General features: G+C 38.2%; 1 protein-coding gene across 5 annotated transcripts; it reads right to left on the reverse strand.

The window, feature by feature from the left end:
- Positions 1-221: 221 nt before the first annotated feature.
- On the reverse strand, positions 222-20,584 carry LOC117921438 (ubiquitin-like domain-containing protein CIP73). Of its 5 annotated transcripts, none has more exons than XM_034839285.1 (20): positions 20,458-20,584; positions 17,577-17,721; positions 17,192-17,309; positions 16,433-16,540; positions 16,228-16,346; positions 16,015-16,098; positions 14,586-14,762; positions 14,436-14,505; positions 14,210-14,361; positions 12,782-12,946; positions 12,609-12,680; positions 4,964-5,075; positions 4,795-4,857; positions 4,573-4,701; positions 4,339-4,493; positions 4,003-4,245; positions 2,854-3,202; positions 2,443-2,780; positions 644-799; positions 222-507 (listed from the first exon to the last, which is right to left on the reverse strand). In XM_034839285.1, the coding sequence occupies exons 1-20, from the start codon at positions 20,472-20,474 to the stop codon at positions 439-441; spliced, it is 2,841 nt and encodes a 946-aa protein (XP_034695176.1). In that variant the 5' UTR covers positions 20,475-20,584; the 3' UTR covers positions 222-438. The 5 variants fall into 5 exon arrangements, with proteins under 5 accessions (XP_034695176.1, XP_034695178.1, XP_034695175.1 ...); XM_034839287.1 differs by having other exon boundaries at positions 4,003-4,209; positions 4,795-4,887; XM_034839284.1 differs by having other exon boundaries at positions 2,443-2,771; positions 4,795-4,887; positions 20,458-20,583.
- Between the last annotated feature and the right edge of the window lie 841 nt (positions 20,585-21,425).

Genomic DNA, 21,425 nt, shown 5'->3' on the forward strand with positions numbered 1-21,425 from the left:
TATCCTATCCTTAGGGCTCGGAACATAATTTTATACTTAGAAAAAGGAAAAAACGATAAAATGTTCAAGTCATCTGAAAAGTCTCAACTGTGGAGGAGAAATTTTGAAGTTCCCACAAAAAAATAATGGACCAAAAGATAAATAATGTAGAAACACCAATGTCTACCCCCCTAAAAAGATCGATTTCACTGTTGCACAAATAAATGCTATCAAGCCATGCATTCTACAGAATAACTCAAGTGATACAACTAAATGAACAAATAATAAATCTATTTGAATAGTACAGAAACTATTATAGAAACCATTTGTACAAGGGTGTACGATTTAACAAGCAAAGAAGCTAAAAGTGACTTCAGCATAGCCAAAAAAGTTCAGCAAAACTCACCCCTCCAAACTTAATGCTGAATACAAATCATCCACAACACAAAAAGATCAAACTCAGTCCTTAGCCCCAGATTTCCCATGCAGTCGGTTGCATACATCACGCTGCAGCACCTCCATAAACTCCTGCACCAGCCAAAGTATCTGAGTATGTGTGCCAACATAAAATTGAATGTATAGAACGCACTAAAGAGGACATTTCATGCAGATTCATGCGCAAGCATTGATACTTAGAGCAATTAACATGAAGTAGGATACTTACTGTGGCAAGATGTTCATCACTACACAACACATCCAACAACCCCTCTGGACCAGTTCCATTAGCATATAGTTGAACTGCATTTTCAGCTACAGAGCGGAAAATATCTTGGGGTGGAATTTGGCGTTCAATGCTTTCAGCTACTTCTCGAAGGTCAGTCTAAAGGACAAAGGAAAGGAAAACAATTATCACAGCAGATGGCATAGCAAAAAAAGGTCCTAAAACTTATCAGCTCATGAGCATGAGATCAACAGTGATATGAACAAGAAAGCACAAAAATCTACAACAAATGGCTTTCACATAATAGGTTTGCATTCAGGTACTGCAACACAAAAGAAAGAAATTTTCAACCCTAACAGGAAATGTCGCTTAGTGAGAGGCCACTTTTGCATCAACACAAAGGAGATCCAGCCATTACATCTTCCCAGTATTTTTACTTCTGTACAACTTTGCTAAGTGTTAGCCTTTCCATACATTTTGTCAGCCTTTTGCAAAGATCAAGCGTAGTATGCGTGCTTATCAAAGATAATGTAGTAAAGAATTTCAAAACTGGTAGGGCTAAATCATGAAGCCTAACTTTAGATTTTATCATTTCTCAAAACTCACCATGATCAACCAAACTGTGATGCACGAAATAAAAGAGCTATAATTTAGGAATTCTAATTCTCCTAACAAGGGACAACCATGGTCAAAGTAGATACAGAAAAGATTTTGGAACCCGAGGAATATATACAAAAGAAAGCGAATACAATGGTCACTGAATTCCAGTTTATAGCATAGAAGCACACAACAAATAGGTTCTATATCATCAGGTTGTAATGAAACCTGATTTGATTGTCTTTTCCCTTTACAGTGATTTAAAAAGGGTACTTACAGGACTTTGGTCCACTAAAAGATGCTTAATGCATCAAAAGAACTCTTCTTAACTTCCGAAGATGAAGTTCTCTCAGATTCCAGCTTTGCACAACTGGATGACTTGTTAAATTGTTATTAATATTTTTTTTTTATAACCGAGGAACCTTTCATGGACAAACCCTTAGGACTTTCCATGGGGACCCAAACCTCGGGGTGCTAACCGCCCCGCAACAACCAGTACCAGCTAAATTCAAGGTATCATCAGTGATAGGATTCGAACCCAGGATCATGTGCCACTTACTAGGACTACACTTCCCAGCGTTCAAATTGACCAATTGGGCTACCCTGACGGATATTAAATTGTTATTAATATTATACCCATTACTATCCTTTAAGCCCTATACTCTTACTGAAATTCATGGAGAGTAGATATTTTTATGTTCAGGTTACTCTTAAACTGATGGAGAAATTCCATCACCCCTACTGCCAAATGGAAGAGTACCTAAACCACCCCAAATGCAATTTCGTTATCAATATGCCCATAAGCTTTGCTTATTTAGAAAACAGTTCACTCGTCAACTTGCCACAGTTATTTACAAGATTTTGCTCCATCCAGAGACATTCAATGCACTCTTGTAGACTTCAAAGATGAAGTTCCCTCAGATTCCAGCCTTGAACAACTACATAATGTTGTTAAATTATTATTATTATCCTCATCATCATTTAAATCATGCACTCTCACTGAATTTCATGGAGGGTAGATATTTTTAATGTTTGAATTACTTATATGATGAAAAAATTATTATATTTAAACCAACCTGAATGCAATTGTGTTATGAATCTGCCCATAAAGTTGCTTATTCATAAAACAGCTCATTTAATAACTCACTGAAGTAATCAATAATCATCGGAGAACCTGAAATTTTTGACCAACAAGGCATCCAAACCTGAGAATTTTGAACATCTGGTTTGTCACCTCTGCTAGGCCTTCTCTCACTGTGCTGTGGCTGGGGCTCAGATCCTACACCATGGAATAGTTCTCCACGGTTTGGCCCACTGCTGAGAGCGCGACTAACAATTGGCATCATTTGTTGAACCATCCTTGACAGATCAATGCCTCCACCTTGGCCTCTCCCTAGCCCAGAAAACATGCTTTCAAGTTCTTGGCCATCAACCTGTTGAGCGATTTGATTGACTGTATTCATCATTAATGGGTTTTGAGAGAGTTGTTGCAGCATATTACTCAAGACATCAGGAGAACCAGCCCCAGACTGCTCTGCAAGCCCTGAACAAAAACCACTTAAACCAGGATTGTGGAGAACATGAGATAATTAAAAAAACCAAATTTGCATCAATACCTTGACCTCCTGATGACATACCCTCCCTGACCTGGCCAAGGACATGCAATGGTTGCCCTGAGGGTGGACCACTTGCATCCATCCTATTTGCTGTGAAACTACGAGAGGCAAGAAAGTGTGAGGGTGGGCGATTAACATCCATCCTATTTGCTGTGAAACTACGAGAAGAAAGAAACTGCGAGGGTGGGCAATTTGCATCCGTCCTATTTGCTGTCGAACCACGAGAGGCAAGAGACTGCAAAACCTGCTGGGCACTTGTCATAGTGCCTTGATTCTGATTGACAGAAGGAACACTAGAAGTTCCACAATCATTGTTCTTGCCTTGTGATTTTGGCTGCTTACTACGCTTCTGCTTAATCAAAGACAACTTTAGTAACCAATGATGGGCCATAGAATAAAAAGGAACCAAAAGAGTTCAAATAAGAAATCTTCAATTTTATTTGTAAGAGATCTTCAACAAATAAAAGTGCTGTTTAGCTGCTCAGCACACAATTTTATGTATATAAGAAAATAGCAATATATAATAATCAATAAGACATAAGAAACAATCTAAAAATAGTAATCTACATAACTGATCTATCACTACCAGAATTACTGTACCACTATTAAAAGAAAGGTAATTCATTCCTTTCCTACTTCCATGCAGTTCAAATATAAACAATTCAAGGCCCATGTACACTTACAAGAAACAAAAGCAGAAATTGTGGCTCTCTCAATTATATGGCCATAATAACAATTCTACTACTAAAATAGCCCACCACTCAGTGCCTCAAGGAGACCATGTTTCATCATGTAACTTAGAAAGTCAAAATAGAAGGTTTATACAGCTTCATTGCAAAACTGAAACAACCTATTTGGCTAACAAGATAAGCAATAAGGTTTGTTGAAAAGCATATGTACAATACTTATACTGCTATAGAAAGGTAAATAACCCTCCCTTTTAAGGCAATTAATGAACCAAAATTGCCACTTTTCCCAAGATAACATGAAGGGCACTTATGGAAATTATTCATTTACGGAAAGCCTCACATTCCTAGGAAAACAGGTCAGTATCCTCATCTGAAGTGTGAGCACCCCCTTCTAGTAAATTCAAAGATATATAGTAAAGAAACAAAAATAATATACCTCACCAAAAATAATATACCTCACCTTAAGTTGCAAACCTCCCATCCCTAATCCAAGTGGAACAGCTTTGGCTTCCTCAGGAATATCCTGCCTCTGGCTTGATCTTGGAGCATCATCTGAAGCATCTGCTGGACCACTTGTAGCTTCATCACTTCCACTTGAGCAGCTAAAAGAGCCTTCAACAGCACAAGTTGATGGTACATCTTTTGACTGTGAAACACCTCTTTTATCCTGATTATTATTCATTTGGTGGTGTTCAGGTTGTGACTGGTAATAATCAGTAAATCAGTTTTAGTTTCCAGCCAATAAAAATCAACAAACAGCATGTATGTATGATCTGAGTTTTTCAACAGATCATACCGTATGACCATCAGTTCCAGGGATGCATGTGTCTGAGGGTAGGCTGGTTTCCCCGGCTCCTGCGACTGCCATGTTTTTCAGCTGATCACTCCCTACATCATTACCAGGACCAGATCCAGTAGACATATTCTGAACAGTTGAACTCCCTGCTTGGCCTGCTCGCATAAAATAGCTGCTCAGCGGATCATAGTAAAGCTATATTTAGGATGGACTGAACATTCAATGTCAAACCACCTGATGGAACCTGGTTTCCCCCCCGCATGTTATCAACCAAATTTCTGATCCGTGAATTGACTTCAGCTATAACGGAGGATAGTGCACCAGAGTCGGAAGGTGCCTGTGAAATAGAAGCACCTGATTGTGCTGCAGTGGAAAACACAATATCAATGGAACATGATGGGACAGCTGCAACAATGATATTTCTAGGAGGCAGTACTCTTGTTCATTTAAAATTACCTGAAACATTTCCATTAGCACGTTCTCCCTGCATTCCATCCCCATTTCCTGCCCTGGTACCAGCTGCTGAAACAATAGGTGGAAGTGATGTGCCTGATAATGAACAATGTCAATTAATTGAATCATGTAAGAAGGTCAACTGTATGGGTGAATGATATTTTATCCTCACCAGCATGTATGTGAATGTTTATATGCCTTGGCGCATTTCCAGGACCAGCAGGAGGATTTGATTGAGGAACAGTTGAACCACCAAAGAAAGAGCTGGTTTGAAGAGGAAAGGGCTGCAACAAACAATATCATGAGCAATAGACATGGTTGCAACTCAATGTCTATAAACAGTTACACTTATCATAAGAATGTTCACAAATGATTTCATTGACAAGGAAACAGACAAAAATGTGTATATGCAAAATATCTAATTAGGTTAATTATTAGACTCGGTCAATGGGGATGTGTATTGTCCAAATAAGGGATCTATTTACATCATAAAATAAGCAAATGAAGAACATTAACAAACTACCATGCAAGTGTATCAACAATCCATAAGGTTTAGATACCAAATATTCAGTAATAGCTGAAATGGATATAATAAGAAAAGCTAAGCATTTTTTTTATAGGTAAAGAAAAGTTGTATATAAAGTAAAGAGGAGACACCAATAGCAATGCCCTCATAATATATAGGAAGCATACAGTAAAAGCTTAAAGGTTCAACCCAGAGGAGGGAAAGAAGCAAAAAACATCACCTGCCCTAACTAAGAGCCTAACCAATCAATGAAACTAACAAGAGAAATAGGGTTCATATCTATAGACAGCCTAGACCAAGACCACACATTACATACAAAAGAATTTTTCAATCTTTGGATCGATAACTCCTTATTGTCAAACGCTAACATGTTCCTTCCGCACTGTCCAAAATATACATAAAGGGGCCGCTTACCAAGCCTTTTTACGAACTTCACCCACGAACGACCCATGCCACCAAAAGAAGAGTATCCTTCACAGAACAGGAGAGAACCTAAGACACACCAAAGAGGGAAAAAAAGAAGATTCCAAAGAACCCAAGCCTTTGCATGGTGAAGAAGAAAGGTGATCAACTCTTTATTTCAAAGGGGCAAAGGAAACATCTATTTGCTAAATAGTGCCCCCTCTGTTGAATCTAGTCTAGAGTTAAGACTTTCCCTAAGATGTATCCCAAAGCGAAGAAAGCCACCTTAGGTGGCGCGCATGATCCCCAAATGCTACCACCAGGGAATAAAGGAGAATCTCTAGGCTCAAAATAAAATAGAGAGATTTGACCAAAAAGGCCCCACACCTTGAAGCTATCCAAATCACTTTATCATCCACATCCTTGTGAACCCTAATTGCTTGAATCTATTGCAGAAAACGTTCCACCAAATCTAACTCCCAATCATTAAAGGCCTTAGAGAAAAGAGGGGTCTATCCACCCCTTTCACCTTCAAGGTTCCAAACATCCGCCACCACTTGTCCCTTACTCGAAGAAAGGGTAAATAAGGAAGGGAATGACTCACATAATGGCTCATCACCATACTACTTGCCCCTCTAGAATCTCACTCTCTGCCCATTGCCCACTTGGAAGGCTAACTTGCTACTCAAATTATCCCACTCCTTCCTAATAGCTTTCCACAACCCCACACCAATCCTCTCACTCACCTCATGGGAACCCCCATCATCTTCTCCATACTTTTGATTGATGGCTTGCTTCCAAAGGGTCTCTCTTTCATTGGCATACCGCCAGCTCCACTTGCACAAGAGAGCTTTGTTCATTGCAGGAAGATTTCTCACACCCAATCCACCTTTCCTTTTTTCAAAAAAACCATTTTCCACCTTGCAAAATGCGGTTTCTGCACAAGAGCCTCACCACCCCAAAGAAAGTCCCTCTGAATCTTCTCCAATCTCAACCTCAACTTGTCTTGGCATGCAAAAGAGAGACATGAAATAGATTGACATACTAGATGGAGTGCTCCAAATTTAAGTGAGTCTCCTTCCCTTTGAGATATACTGTCTTTTCCACATGGCTAGCCTTTTTCAAAATCTCTCTTCAACATCATCCCAAACCGCCATAGATTTGAAGGGAGCCCCCAAAGGAAGACCCAAATTGCGGGAAGGGAGGACCACCCACTTTACACCCCAACTCCAAGGCCAAGTCATCTACCCATCGGAATTAGCTCACTTTTCTCCAAATTGATTCTCAAACCCGAACTAGCCTCAAACCACATAAGAAGCCAACCCAGATAAGTCATCTGGTCTTGCGACGCCTCACAAAACAACAAAGTATCATCAGCAAATAACAAAGGCGAGATCAAAATCCCATCACCACCCTTACCTCTCACCCGCTAACTAGACAAGTAGCCCCCACTATTTTCCCTCCTCAAGAGACAGTTAAACACCTCCATGGCAATCACGAATAAATAAAGGGACAAGGGATCTCCTTGTCTCAATCCCCTCAAACTTTGGAAAAAACCAAAAGGGGATCCATTTACTAAAACGGAAAACTTCACGGAAGAAATGCACCAATCTACCCATTTAATCCATTTCTCTCCAAAGCCCATCTTTCTTAGCACTGCAAGCAAGAACTTCCAATTCACTTGATTGTATGCCTTCTTGATATCCAACTTGCACAAAACACCACCTTCATTGCTTTTCAACCTTGAGTCCACAACTTCATTTGCAATCAAAACTGCATCTAATATCCGTCTGCCTCCACAAAAGCATTTTGGGATCCATAATCACTTTGTCCATTACCTTTTTAAGTCTATTAGCCAACAACTTATAGAGGCTACCCACAAGGCTAATAAACCTAAAATCTTTCAGGTCTTCTGCACCTCCCTTCCTTGGAACAAAAGTTAGGAAAATAGCATTCAAAGACTTGACAAATCTGTCCTCCTCATGGAAGTCCCTAAAAAAACCCAACACCTCTACCTTCACAACATCCCAACAAAAAAGCCAAAACACCATGATGTAACCATCCGGACCTAGAGCTTTGTCCTTGCCCAAATCAAAGAGAGCAACGAACACCTCTTCTTTTGAAAAAGGAAGCTCTAACCTCTCAACCTCACTGCTATCAAACCCCTCAAAGGACAACCCATCAGTACTGGGTCTCCACTCCCCTTCTTCTGCAAAAAGGTCATGAAATGCCCCGACCACACTAGCTTTTATTTCATTCTCCTCATTATGCCAACAACTATTCACTTTCACCTTAGATAACCAGTTTCTTCTACTGTGTGCATTCACCATCTTGTGGAAGAATCTTGTGTTGTTATCCCCCTCCTTCAACCACACTTCCCGTAATTTTTGTCCCTAAGAGATTTCCTCCCTTAGTACCTACGTCTTATAAGACTCCCTTGCCTTCTTTCTAGCTTCAAACTCTTCCAGATTCAAGGTTAAACTCCTTCTCATCCCAATACACAACCCGACTAAGAGCATCTCCCTTTCTAGCCTCAATGAAACCAAACACTTCTTTATTCCAAGCCTTCAAGACTACTTTTAAGGCTCTCAATTTTCATCTAAAACAAAGTAGAAGGTCCTATTAAAATTAAAGCTCATCCACCAATTCTTAACTAGATCTTTAAGCCCCTCGTCCTTCAACCACACTTCCCGTAATTTTTGTCCCTAAGAGATTTCCTCCCTTAGTACCTACATCTTATAAGACTCCCTTGCCTTCTTTCTAGCTTCAAACTCTTCCAGATTCAGGGTTGAACTCCTTCTCATCCCAATACACAACCCGACTAAGAGCATCTCCCTTTCTAGCCTCAATGAAACCAAACACTTCTTTATTCCAAGCCTTCAAGACCACTTTTAAGGCTCTCAATTTTGCATCTAAAACAAAGTAGAAGGTCCTATTAAAATTAAAGCTCATCCACCAATTCTTAACTAGATCTTTAAGCCCCTCCTCCTCCAACCACATGTTCTCAAGCCTCCCCCATTGAGCAAAATGGGAAAATGATCAGAAACCGGTCTGGGTAAAACAACCTACACAGTCCCATTAAACAAATTGTCCTAATTATCTATCACTAAAAATCAGTCAAATCTAGATGCAGATTGGTTATTCATCCCACCCCTCCAAGCGAAGGGATCCCCTGCACAGGAATGTCCCTCAACTCTAGCTCCTCTAACATCTCTGAAAATCTTATCAGGTTCAAATCCCCACCTACACACCAAGGGTCACTCCATAAACCTCTTATTGCCCCAAGCTCATCCCAAAAGTTCTCCATTTCCTTTCTGCAAACCAGTCCATACACACTAGTAAACACCTACAAAACACCATCCTCACCGTTCTTGAAGCGACACGAAATTGAGTACTCCCCTATTAACAAGCCAACTAATTCGAACACCTCTGAGATTTAATCACCGACTTTATTACCTTCTTTTTACCCCTGCCATTTACCCCTCTAACATTCCAGGATAACATTCTTATCTTTATTTACACCCCGACACAAAAGCCCCATCAGATTTGCCCAATATGGTATCAATCATAGCTTTTTTATAGCTCACTGCCCACTCCAACTTCTTGAGTTCCCTATCAGAATTTGAAGACAGTGACTTCGCCTTTCTAAAAATCCCATCCTCCCCCTTTTGGTCAATCTCCCCTTCATCCTCCTTACAAGATATAGAATTTCCTCTTCAAATCCTTCTATTAGCATGCCAAGGCACCGAATGAACTTAGCGAGGCAACTAGAGTTCCACCCTTCAACTTGCTCCCCCATTTCCACTTGAAAGTTAGTCAATGCCACTAGGGGCCTCGCCAAATCCATCCCAATCGAGACAATCGCAAGCTTAGATGAGACGTCATTGTCCATCAAGCCACAAGTAAGCTCCTTTTGGCCATTAAGGACTAAAGCAGCTTCTGTTGACACTACTCACAGAGGGTCCTAGTCCGCTGCCTCAGAGCCTTCCAACCCACTAGAAGCCCTCTCACGCACCCTAAAAGCCTTGTCGGGCCCCAAGAAAGGAGAAGAAGAAAAATCTCCCCGAAACCCCAAAGAAAAAAGAGAGTAAAAGTGGGAAATGGGGTACCTGAAGGCTTCCGCCAACAACGCCTCGTTGGTGAGCGTTGGTCGGCCTAAAAGCGACCCCTCAACGATCAAGTCTTCGTCAGCTGACACCTTCAGATCCTTCCCTGCTACTTCCACGAAGGTCTCTGAGGAAGCCCTAGGAGAAAAGAGCCGCCTAAAGAAAACGAAGGGGTATTGGGCCTCTTTAAACACAGGCCCAATAAGCCCCTTAACACCCTTAACTCAGCCCACTTCCATTGGCCTCAAGGGGTTAGAGCCCATAACCCAACATGCCTTACCCGTGGGCATTTCTTAGACCTGCACACTTGGGCCCAAATCATCTTTTTTCTTTTTCTCCACACAGCTAGTTGACCTAAACCCAAGCCCAAGAACCTCTAACTCTAGAACCCTTAGCCGACCTACCACCTGCACCTTCTGCACCCCTATCCCTCATGCTTTCACCAACGCGTGAGCTACTCACAATTTCATCCCTTTCCTCTCGCCCTGTGATTCTACAACACTTAGATATTGGCACCACCTGAGAAACCCATGGTAGGGCTTCCCACCACAGACAAATCATGAAACAGGTGTGACCGGCCACCACCTGCAGTGACCCTGGCAGGTCCTTCCCAGTGGCTTTCACCAAGATTCGAGCCTATTGCAGCTGAGAAAAAACAACTATTTCTTCATCTATAGCCATAAAACCCCCATAGCTATCCCCAATCCTCTTAAATACCTCTCTGCCCCAAAAATGAAGAGGGAATTGTACTACCCTTACCCAAACTTCCTTAGCAAGGCTACCATTCCAATAACAACCCACTTCAGGTCCCCATCTCTGCAGCTGAACCTCTCTCCCCTTAAACCATCTATTGCCCCTTAAAAGCACCACATCAACCTCACATTTATTCTCGAACTTGAACAACACAAGGGGCCCACCCAACTTGGAGATTCTTAAGACCCCCCCTCTCAGAGTCCATCGGGCATACACCCACTCTTTCAAGGATGATAAAGGAGGAACCGAATCTGGATTGTCACCAAAGCGTCCAACCAAACAACGACTCAACTACTCTTCCCTACAATGAAATTCTTGATCCCTTAAATGCAGCCATAAAGTCTCTCCCGATTCCCCTGTCTTCACCCTCGTAGCATTTGCACAAGTTCCTTTAACTTTATGAAACTACACCCAACCTTTTCAGAGGTCGAAGCACCGTGACCAAAGAAAACTTTAGTTAGTGCAGGAGTGGAGACTCTTAGGGCCCTCAACTTCTTAACCAACAAAAACCACCCCCTAACTAAACCTTTGCCCTCTAGAACGACAAGACAAAACTTCTTAGCTTCCAAATCTCGCACAAAGCAGAGTAAAAACCTTCCAACCTCATTCGAGCAACACTCCAGTCGAAACTTCCTTCCCCCATCTTCCCAGCCTTTTAAGCACCTTGAGCTTGACAAGGCCGCCTCGTCATCCTCGAGCTTCCAAGCACCGGCTCCATGGGAGGGGAGCACAATGGAGATGCATGCCTCGTCTTCCCACCAGAGCTGCAAGGCGTAGCAAAGGGGACCAGCTACAACCTGCTGCGAGCTTGGGTGATTCCATCCTCTGATTTCAACGAAGATTCTGGCCCACTTGAGGTTCCAACACTTGGCTGTGTTTTCGTCCACAGCCACGAACCTTCAGCAAGAGTCTCCAAACTTTCTGAAGAGACTTCTTCTCCAAAGATGCAGAGGGAGGCCAAGAATTCTGACCCAAACAAGGCGCGGGTCCCCTCTGTCTCCCTCAAAACAGCCCACAGAAGGCTTCCACTTTTCTAGGCAGAAGCTTCTTCCTCTGAAGCGTCTTACTCCTGATTGAAACACCCTCTCTGCTTCATCCGCAAACTCAAATTCCAGAAGCAGGAGATTTTCTCTTAGATTTGACAGCCAAAGGTTCCCTTCCAAGAACCAGGAGCTTTTTGCCCACGACCCGAAGGAAGCAAGGTCAGGGAGGCGGTCAAAGTCTCCCTCCCAAAAGCCCACAAGGCACCTGCCCAACAACTCCTCGTTTCTAACGAGAGCTTCTTTCTCAGCTTCTATCCAAACGGCGTCACGCGGCGTGGGGCAATCCTGCAGAGAGGAAGAGCCTCTGATTATACTACTGCTAGGGGCTTGAGCAGTAGTGAGGTTTTCCATCAGAGCTCCATTCCACTGCAGGGGAGTGACTCCCAAGCTTCTCAGCTTACTAGCAAGAACTTTCCATCCTCCTACAAGCCCTTTTCCTTCAAGGAAAGCCAAGGAGAATCTCTTGTTCTCTGCATCTCTAACAACACAAAACAAGAAACGCCCTGCATTATTTCTACGGAGCTCCAGACAGTAGCCTCTATTTCATTCCGACCAAAACTTACTGAAAGGAGCTCTTTCCTTTAGCCCACAGCATGACTCAACCCCTTCTAACAGTAGGGACAGACCTTTCCCTCCAAATCTGATCCATGAAGAAAACTTAGGGCCTCTTTCACAGATTTTCCCATGCACTTTTCCTTTGTGCTCCTCTATGCTAATCTCAAACGTCTTCAACTCGACACCGAACCAGCACCTACCTCCAGGGGAGGATACCAGCATCACGAACACTACTTTCAATGTTAAGATCCTTCTACAACTTGCATCCCAAACAAACAAACAAATTAGACCCTGGTGATACAGACATATATCCAATTATTTGTTTTAGAAATGACTAACAGCCTCACCTGTTCATGCATTCAAGATTTAGAAGATAGCCTCAAATCTTTAAAATTATGACCAAAAATAGGATTTCTTAGATCATTAACAAACCTGAACCATTATAGGATTAGGCCCTGATGGAGATATGTAAACTGCAGGCCCAGCATTCACAGAAGATTCATCCTGAAATATGCACCAAAAGAATTATAACTCAACTCCACAAGAGCTCAAAAAAAGATCATAGAAGGAAATTAAATAAAGCATAGATAAAGGTAAGACCATACAGGAGACTGTCCCATTCGCAATGTCAAAATTGTACGACCAAGCTCTAGAAGGAGCACACCTAAATGTTGCATTGCAAGCCCTACTTGCAGTGCTTCTGTCTGAATTTCACCCCTTATAGTAGGATCAGTTGAAGCTCCCTCTTGCTCCACACGTCCTGCAATGTGCTACAAGGTTGCAGCAAATTAGAATAACACATAATCAGGTAATAGAATTCAAAGTAAAGAAATTCAAGATTCTGGAATTTTTTATTTCAAACACCAGGTCCTCAATCCTAATTTGGATGTTTTATTTCAAACACCAAGTACTTTATCCCAGTTTCTCTTTCAAGTATGATCAAAGCATCACTACTATATGTCAGATCAGTTTAGATCAAAAAAAATTGTAGCCATAACAGAGATTGCACAGCACACCCACAAATCAGGTAGTATTTGAGCAAAGGAAGTGTCAATTTCAGTTTCATGGTGTTGCCAGTCAAAACACAGAATCATCATTAGAAGACTTCAAATCAGATAAACCCATCCATGTAGCAAGCATTTTCTCTACCAGGGCTTCTACCATTATTTTTTTTTTCAACCTCATCATTTTCATTCTCTTTTCTGAAGGATACTTGCCTTAAAATCATTCTCTTGTCTCGCACAATAACCCAATGATTTAAAATCATCATCATGAGACACTAATACATAAGAGTTCTGAGTTAATACATAATCAATCTACTCAAGGCTTATTAGACTACAATAACCTTGTTATTTGGTCAATTCACAACAGTCACATACCTGCCAATCAAAAAAATAAATAATACAACTCTTAACATCCCTAAACTTCCAAATCTTATGACACAAACTATACAGTGATGAGATTGCAAGGATTTCAACCAAGATTCAAATAATAACACATTCTCCCAGATGGATTTGGATAATTCATTGCCTTCTAATTCAATTAAAATTGGGAGATTTGTATAAGCAACCATTAACATAAGATTTTTAACAATGCCATATTTGGTTACCCTTGGCTGAATAATTCCAGCTGAAGTAGAATCTAATGAAAATTCTTATGTGTTAATGGCCCTTGTGATAATATTCTACCGACCTCCATTCTTACAAGCCAATTGGTAGATAACTATTAAATGCAATACCATTTTCTCATTCCCAAATCCTAATGATATATGTAAAACAAAAGTGCAGAACATAACTTGAACAGCTTCCAAAAATTTCACAAAAAAAGAAAAAAAAAAAAGCAAAATAATCCAGAATTTGTTGTATATTTTGAAAACAGCTAATGAGAAAGGATTTATTACAGTAGACACACATTGATATGCATATTAAAATCTTTTAAGCAGTTTTGCTACTGAACATGAAGACTCCAAAATAGCAACAAACTAAAACAAAATAAAACAAGAAGTGAAGAGAAGTGGTCTGAGTAGTGTATACAGATAGAGCAGCAACTGCATTGCCACTGAGAAGCCTCTCTGCCTGACGCATAACAATGCTTAATGCTTCGGGTGTTGGCAGTCCTCGTGAGTTGGAAGGTAATTCCACTCTTGGTATATCTGCATTGGTGGGTGATGAATTTGGCTGATACACTGCATTAACCAGAAACAGTTATGCTGGCAAATTCCCAACCACAGAGTGAGGTAATGCATTTCAAAATTATTACCATTATGTGACAACGACAATCCCATGCGATTCATGAACTCTGAAAGTGTGTGCAGAGAATCGGGAATTGGCTGAAACAAAGAGAAAAAAATTATTAAGAAAGGCTAATCAAGAGTAATCTAAAAAAACCATTAATTTGAAATGTTACTACAACCTGAATTTGAGGAGCAGGTCCTGCACCTCCTGGTACAGGAAATTGCATAACTTGAGGCAGAGATTGGAATGGTTGACTAGGCTGTGCCTGGTTTCCTTCTTGTCTCTGATCATTGGCATTACCATGTGTCCCATCTACTTCAATTCCCTGAGAAGCCTGACCAGGAGCATTGGACTGAAAAGAACAAAAACAACAATTTGAAGCTGAAGCCATAATAAAAAGCCAAAAAAGCATCATAAGAGTTGAACCACATTCCCTCCTCATAGGTGTCATGCAACCTAAACCTTCCATGGATAAAAGATACTGATACTTCCAATTTATACGCAACTCTCACTAGCATTGGTATGTGGGTTGTAGCCATTAGACAATCGTGTGAGGGTAAAAAAAAAAAAATCAAAAGATGAGTTGCACTAAGAAAATATAAAAGAAGTGGCTCTAAGAAAACTAATCAAAAGGAAAATTTAAGACTGACAAATGGTAGATGTCCAGCAGCAACCGTTTCATTACCTAGATTTTGTTATCAACGAAAGATCGACAAGGATGTTGCCCCAAGGAAAAGTGCAAAATAAATAATTTGGAGGAATTTTCCTTGAGTGTTGTACAATTGACTTAACCATCTAATAGGAGTACGGTTCTCTCACACACAGCTACACTTGCTTTACTTTGGTTTTGAAATGTGATGTGATTATTTTTTTCTCCATGGGGTGTTGGTTTCCTCAAAGTTAGTGGGTCACCCAGTTAAGTGTAATCATGTTGGATATGGAAATGGCTTGCCTGAAAGGTGAACACCTGAAAAGAGAAAACCTGTAACACCATATCCTGAGGAACTTTCCTCCATGGCAGCTCAAAGCTTCACTTTGGTGGTTGTTCTATATATAATCCAGGATAATTAGGCATCAATGAAATTTCTGAGATCATGAACAAGGAGCAGTTAAGAGTTTTTTATGCTTGTTCAACAAGGTCAGACAGTAGATGCCTCAGGATTAGACTTGTTGGAAGGCTTGATTGGGCCAATACTTGTGGCCTCAGCAATTTCTTAGTTAACAATGATTCAGTGATGATCATATCCTGGGTGTCTAAAAAAAAAAAGAGAAGGCCCTCAGAAGTAGTATTCTTTACCGTGCAGGATATTAGATTTGTCCCCACAGTTGGAGTGTTCTTTCAGTGGATTTCATACTCAGCCAACCATTTAACAGATACTTCAATTAAATGTGATGCAATTAGCTTCTAGGTTTTTATTAGGGGATCATAACCTCCTTGTATTGTTCTTTTTGTTTCATCGGCTTCGTTTTTAGGCACCATTAGGGGCTTTTTCTTGTCTTTATGCAGTTAAAGGACAACTAATCTTACACTTTTTCTATATCATCAATGAATTATTGGTTTCAATAAACAAAACAACCAATTTTTTTTTCACAACAAAAATCACCTGTGTGTTTGGTTGTGCACCACCTGTAGCAGTGTTGGTGGTTTGGCTTCCAATACCAAAAGAATTCAAAACTGCCCCAATAACCTGCGAGTGAAGTGACAGATGATAAAGCATTTCCACTGCACTAAGTAGTGTAATCTTCTTGTTGAAAGCCTAAAACCAAATACAAGCCAAAACTCAAGTAATTCACCACGTAAGGACCAAAAGACACACCCGAGTTAGGTCTGGTACAATCCCTTCGGCTTGCTCTCCAACGTTAAAGGTCCCAAGCACTACACTATGTGAAATTTGCCCAACACGAGCACGAGGGCCACCAGCATTAGCATCATTTCCTGTCAAATCACATAAAAATCACTCATTCAAGTAATGAAGTAACATAAAAACCTAATTTCACTACACGAGAAACTTAGATAATTACCTCGACTACCATTATTCCCATTAGTCTCTCCAGAGCTTTGACCTGATGAAGGTTGTGATTGGGTTGGGTCCCTTGCAACTAAATGTAATGTATGTCCATTTTCCACATCTATCAATAATTAAGGATTTGCAATATGAAAGCCATGGAACATATTTCTTCAAATGCATGGTATGAAACACAATAGTGTGATCAATTACTTGCTTATGGCAAGCAAAAATCAAAATGACCACTAAATAGAACACAATGGATGAGTTATGAACATAGGTATTCATCAATGCTAATTGCAATGCTTTCTTGGAGACAGAACTAACTAACAAAAGCAAATTCATCTTGATAGTACTTTTGTTTTTTTTTTTTTTTTTGACAAGTGCATAGGTAAATATTATAAACATCAAAAAAGGATGCCATACAAAAAAAGATGTCTTTTTAATAGCATATTAGACCAACTCAACTTCACTGATGCACTGTTGATATGATATAACAATAACTTATCGTATAACAATAATAACGATTCTTATTTGTAGGTGGGCAATTGTCATGAAGCATATTCTTGTTTGCATTCCTATTTCTACATATCAACATACCTACATCTTTCCCATTTCAATTAAAAAAATGAGAATTAAAAAAATTAATTAAACAATATAATTTTACTAATCAAACAAAATACTGACATAAAATTTGACAAAAAAACATACAAACCAACAAAATCAAGCTAAGACACAATAACATAATTGTCTGAATTCAGAGATGGTGGGATACGATACTCAGCAAGAAGTTGATCGTCCTTTAAGACCTTTCCTCTAAAAATTAGTCGTTGTTGCTCAACCGGAACACCAATTTCATTCGCTATTTTCTCCTTGAACAATGAGACTGGCAACTGAAATTTCTCAAAGACAAAATACAGTTGAAAAAGTTAAAAGATCAGGTAAAGGGGTTGGAATTGATTGATAGAAGTTACAAACACAAAAATAAATACGGCTTTGACATTGTTGAAGCCTGCAAACTTGGTCTAGTTAACCCATTTGATTTAAAGAAATGTTCCATGAAAACCAGGATATAAATTAGGAATTGTTAGCATTGTTCAAAACATAAACATGAATAGGTACAAATTAGCAGGGCGCCTTGAAAGAGCCAAGTGCATTACATTTTTATCCACATGAAAGCTGTGGATCCGTGAATCTAAAGTCTTGACATTGAGCTCAACAGTAGATTCCGAGCAGTCTCCAGAAACTGGGCTCAAACTAGAACCTTCACAAGAGTACTGATCCGCCATGCTATATGAAAAGCAACTGAAAACAAAAATACAATTGATGCAACTTAATGAAATAACAAATGAAAATAGTTATAAAAAATCCCAAATCTCCTTAAGACGATAAAACTTAAAGCAGTGCAAACACAAATTAAAAACTGAAAAAATTGCACAATTTGATATTACGAAGCATCCTATATAAATGGTGCAATTTGGATCAAATCAGAACTTCCAAAAGCATGTAGTTTGTTTATGCCAACAGAGTAGGTTGCAAAGAAGTAAAAATGCATAGAAGTACCAGTAACTCTCCATCAATCAAAGAGAAAAAATATACATAATACACACTACACATAGGAGGTTGCAGGTACAAGGTTCGATAGGGACAACAAATACTATCTGTTTAAAAACAATAACATCTTTTCATGGTTACATCATAGACATCTCTTTTTCCAGTTTAAATTAATCCAAATATGGTTTATATAATAAGAAATTTAATGCTGATGAACTGCAGTGGGTGTAAAAAATGACCCCATTGAACATTCAAGGTTATTATAATGTTAAATAGGCACTTTTTTCCCCTTTTTTTTATCAGAAACAAAACATGCATTAAATATGCATAAAAGTATAATGTTAAATACATAATTTTTATGTTTTTAGGTTATTCTAATCAATCAAAGAGGCCCTTTTGGATATTGAATTGAAGAGGTACTTTGTTTTGTATATAGATTTATTGTTTTGTACCTTCTATTTATTTATATTTTAATTTCATTATTTTGTATATATCTCATATATTTGTACTTTTATTCAATGATTTAGATTTTATCAAATATTTGAATAGTGTAAATTATATGATATTAAATTGATGTCATAATATTTTTTGTATTTTTTTTTTTGTACATCTTAAAATTAAAGATTAGAAAAGTATTATTTATTGAATGAGTAATGAACTAAAAGAAAGAAGAAGAAGAAAAATTGCAATACAAGATGATGGTATGGATTTGGATTCAAAGCTACTGAGTTATATCTTGATGTCACTCTTCAAAATAATGCATTTTTAAAAATAAATTCATAGCATAAATTCTCTTACAAACTAATTCCCAAACTAACAAACGTGGCCTCTAAACTAATAACCACATGACTTACTTGGCATGAGATTTTTATTTTTATTTTTTTGTTTTTTAAAACCTCACAAAATCGTAGCGACCAACTACGATTTTGAATTTAATTTATTTTTATAAAGTTTTGTTGTTTTATTTGACAAATATTTTATTATATTTTTGTTAAAACAAATTTAGTATTAAAATTATTATATTAATTATTTATATTCTATTTATAAATATATAAGGGGTTACTAACTTTAGATTGTTTTTTAAAATTTTTAACAAATGAAATCAAAGAATTTATTTTGTATATAACGTTTTTTAAATGTAATTTTTAGACATTTTAAATTTTTTTTGCAAAATTTTAATTTTGACTTTTTAAAAGTTTGAGTATTTCTAATTTTATATAAAATATATTGATTTAATATTATTTTAAAAAATTAATATAATAAAATTATTATGTTGATTATCTCTCTAAGGTTTAATCTTAAAATCATAATTGGTTACCACAATTTTGAATTTAAGCTTTAAAATCATGATTATTAAGTGGGGTTTAAACTTAAATTTTTTTTTTTTTTAGATAAGTGAGCGCAAATATATTAAGGGGCAGAAAGCCACAAAGCAGGGGTTTAAACTTAAATTTAAAATCATAGTTTTTGTCATTTGTCCATTTATGGGAACTAGAGTACCTAAATTCAAAACCTTAATCATGGTTTTGTCCATTTAAAAAAAAAATGATAGAGGGTCATTGGCTTAGAAACATTAGTTGAAGAATTTATTTTATGGAATTTTGTTTTTCATAAAATGGATTTTTTCAGTTTGACAACTCCTCTTCCACAACATTTGAAAGATTATGATGCAATTTGTACTTGATCATCAAAATTTGGGTCGTCGTGAAAATGGGTCAGTGATGGGTCAATTAGAAATTAAGGTTTGCCTCAAGCTAGTCGCTCTCTTTCCTCTCATTGCTCAATCAAAAATCCCTTCTCCTCATACCACCTGTCTTCAAACCTCGCCTCTCTTTTCTTAGGTTAGATTTGTTTTTCTTTTAATTCCATGTTTATTTTTGGTGTATGGTTTGTTGAGCAAGTAGGGCATTTTTGTTTGGCTGTCTAGAAATTCAAAATAAGGGGATTTTTTTATTTTATTTCTATTTTTAAATTAAAATGTTTTTTGGTGTTTGTTTGTCGAGCAAGTGGTGATTTTTTTGTTCTATTTCAATAAAATACATCATCTTGAGAAAGAGATTCTCTTATGATCTTTAGACAAGGAAAATTAGACACTTTCAAAATAAGTATGCATCAAAACAAAAAAACATGATTTCAAAACAAACTAGGATCAAACTCAGTCATGCACCAAGACATGATTGGACATCTATGAGCTGCAACAAGACATGCAGAGTCATTTGAGCAACAACATGCACAAGCAAAAAACTTATGGATAAAATCCACTTAGAGCTTACCACAAAGAGAGAGAGTCCAAACAAACTATAATGAACCCAGATCTATACTCATAACAATGAAAACTATGCCTCTCTCTCTCTCTATGCCTTGGGAGAGAGGTTGGCAGGAAGGGAAAACAAACAATTATCAAGATTACAATCATATTCTCATACACAGACAACAATGAAAACTAATCAACAAAATTCTTAACTAAAAACAACAAAAGATACCAACCCCCATAAATCAGACATTCAGCCTAAATCAGACAAGCTGGACTGCAGTATCCAGTGAGCAAGAGAACCAACGGCGAAAGCACTCTGTTGGGCCAACTTTCGTGTACACAAAGAAGAAGTAAGAAGAGGAAAGAAAAAAGACAAAGATGCTCAAACCATCATTGACATGGGAAAAAAAAAATCCATGAATCCCAACCCAAAAACAAACAAATACACTATTAAACTAAGTTTCTTACTTCCAAATCAAAATCTGCAATCTATTCCTTTTGTCCACTTTCTTTAGTAACCTCATCACCAAAAAAAAAAAATGAAATTAAACAAATCAATTTTTTATTATCTTCCTCCTCAAACTGGACAAGTAAAGCAAAGACTCCCAACTCCCTCAAAAATCCAAACACACACAAAATGAAACCAAAAGGAAAAAAAATTCACTCTCTTCCTTGGTTCCACTTCTAAGGATGACCAAACAAAAAAAATTATTACTTCCTCGGCAACCAAACACCAAAAGACATTTGAAATTAAAAATTAAATTAAAATTAAAAAATCCTCTTTCCTCCACGTCCCAGATAACCAAACAAAAATCCTCTACTTGCTCAACAAACCATACACTAAAATAAACATGGACTTAAAAGAAAAACAAATCTAACCAAAGAAAAGAGAGACTATGTCACTAAGATTTGGAGACAAGCGGTATGAGGACAAGGGATTTTTTATTTGAGTGTCAGAGAGGAGAGGAGAGTGACTAGCTCTGAGTTGTGGCAAATCCTAATTTCTAATTGGCCCATCCCTGGCCAATTTTCATGACAACTCAAATTTTGATAATCAAGTACAGATTGAGTCATAATCTTTTGAATGTCGTGGAAGAGGAGTTTAAATTGTAGTAACCAATTATGATTTTAAGATTAAACCTCAAAAAGATAATTAATATAATAATTTAATTATATTAATTTTTTTTAATAGTATTAAATC

This window comes from Vitis riparia, chromosome 9 (assembly GCF_004353265.1).
Source record: "Vitis riparia cultivar Riparia Gloire de Montpellier isolate 1030 chromosome 9, EGFV_Vit.rip_1.0, whole genome shotgun sequence".
Classification (NCBI taxonomy): Eukaryota; Viridiplantae; Streptophyta; class Magnoliopsida; order Vitales; family Vitaceae; genus Vitis; species Vitis riparia.